The sequence below is a fragment of the Penaeus monodon genome, chromosome 27 (genome assembly GCF_015228065.2).
Source record: "Penaeus monodon isolate SGIC_2016 chromosome 27, NSTDA_Pmon_1, whole genome shotgun sequence".
In the NCBI taxonomy this organism is placed as follows: domain Eukaryota; kingdom Metazoa; phylum Arthropoda; class Malacostraca; order Decapoda; family Penaeidae; genus Penaeus; species Penaeus monodon.
The window spans coordinates 40208733-40209451 of NC_051412.1; the positions used below are offsets into that span (position 1 = coordinate 40208733).

At 56.5% G+C, this 719-nt stretch overlaps 1 protein-coding gene across 1 annotated transcript in view; it reads right to left on the reverse strand.

Annotated features, from left to right (window-relative positions):
• Window positions 1–101: 101 nt before the first annotated feature.
• Window positions 102–719, reverse strand: part of LOC119590527 — a 9078-nt gene continuing 8460 nt past the window's right edge. Inside the window, exon 2 of the mRNA XM_037939176.1 lies at window positions 102–623. Within this exon, the coding sequence (XP_037795104.1) occupies window positions 236–623 (388 nt within the window). The 3' untranslated portion in view covers window positions 102–235. The remainder of the gene's footprint in view (window positions 624–719) is intronic.

Here is a 719-nt window from a genome sequence, read left to right on the forward strand (position 1 = left end):
TAACTTGATCAGCTCCTCCAAGGGCAAGTCTTGCAAGTATTCGTCGTCGTCCACGAGCTTGACGCCCTTTTTGGTGCCGACCACCTCGACCCTCACGTCATCGCTGAACATGAGGGCCGATGCTAATAAGGTGGCCATTTTCGCCGGCGGAGCTCTGTAGGGGTTAATCCTCCTCTAGTAACGCCGCCCTTCCGGCTCGGGCTTCTGTTGCGTTATGAGCTCAGTGATGCCATCTTCATGCACGCCCGTGGTGGCCCGGATCCTGCTGAGAAGTCCCTTCAGCACCGGGGGAAGTTCCTGCTCCACCAGCTTCTTCATGGGCCCAGGGCCTCCGAGCATCAGTTGACCGATCCAAGGCTCGCCGTGCTCGTCGAGGAAGGTCTCGGCAGCGCACTTGGCCACCTTCTTCTTGTTGACCTACCTGGCCTACTCTCGCGCCAACGCCTCCGCGCCTTTCTTGTTCCACTTCTGCCCGTTCCTCCACTTGACATACTGCGGCGTCCCCTTTTCCAATCTCTCTTGGACGCCCACGTGGAAGTCGGAGAGCAAGCCGGCGGCAATCGTAAAGGCATTCTGGCTGACGACTATATACCCTCTCAGTGAGGGCCTCAGCTTCGCCTGGTCTACGTCATCAGAAAGATCTTCGAATATTATCGAAAATTTTTCCATTTCAAAGGATGTATTCCCGGGAAAACGGCGCTCGGTATCTTCAGCTCCAG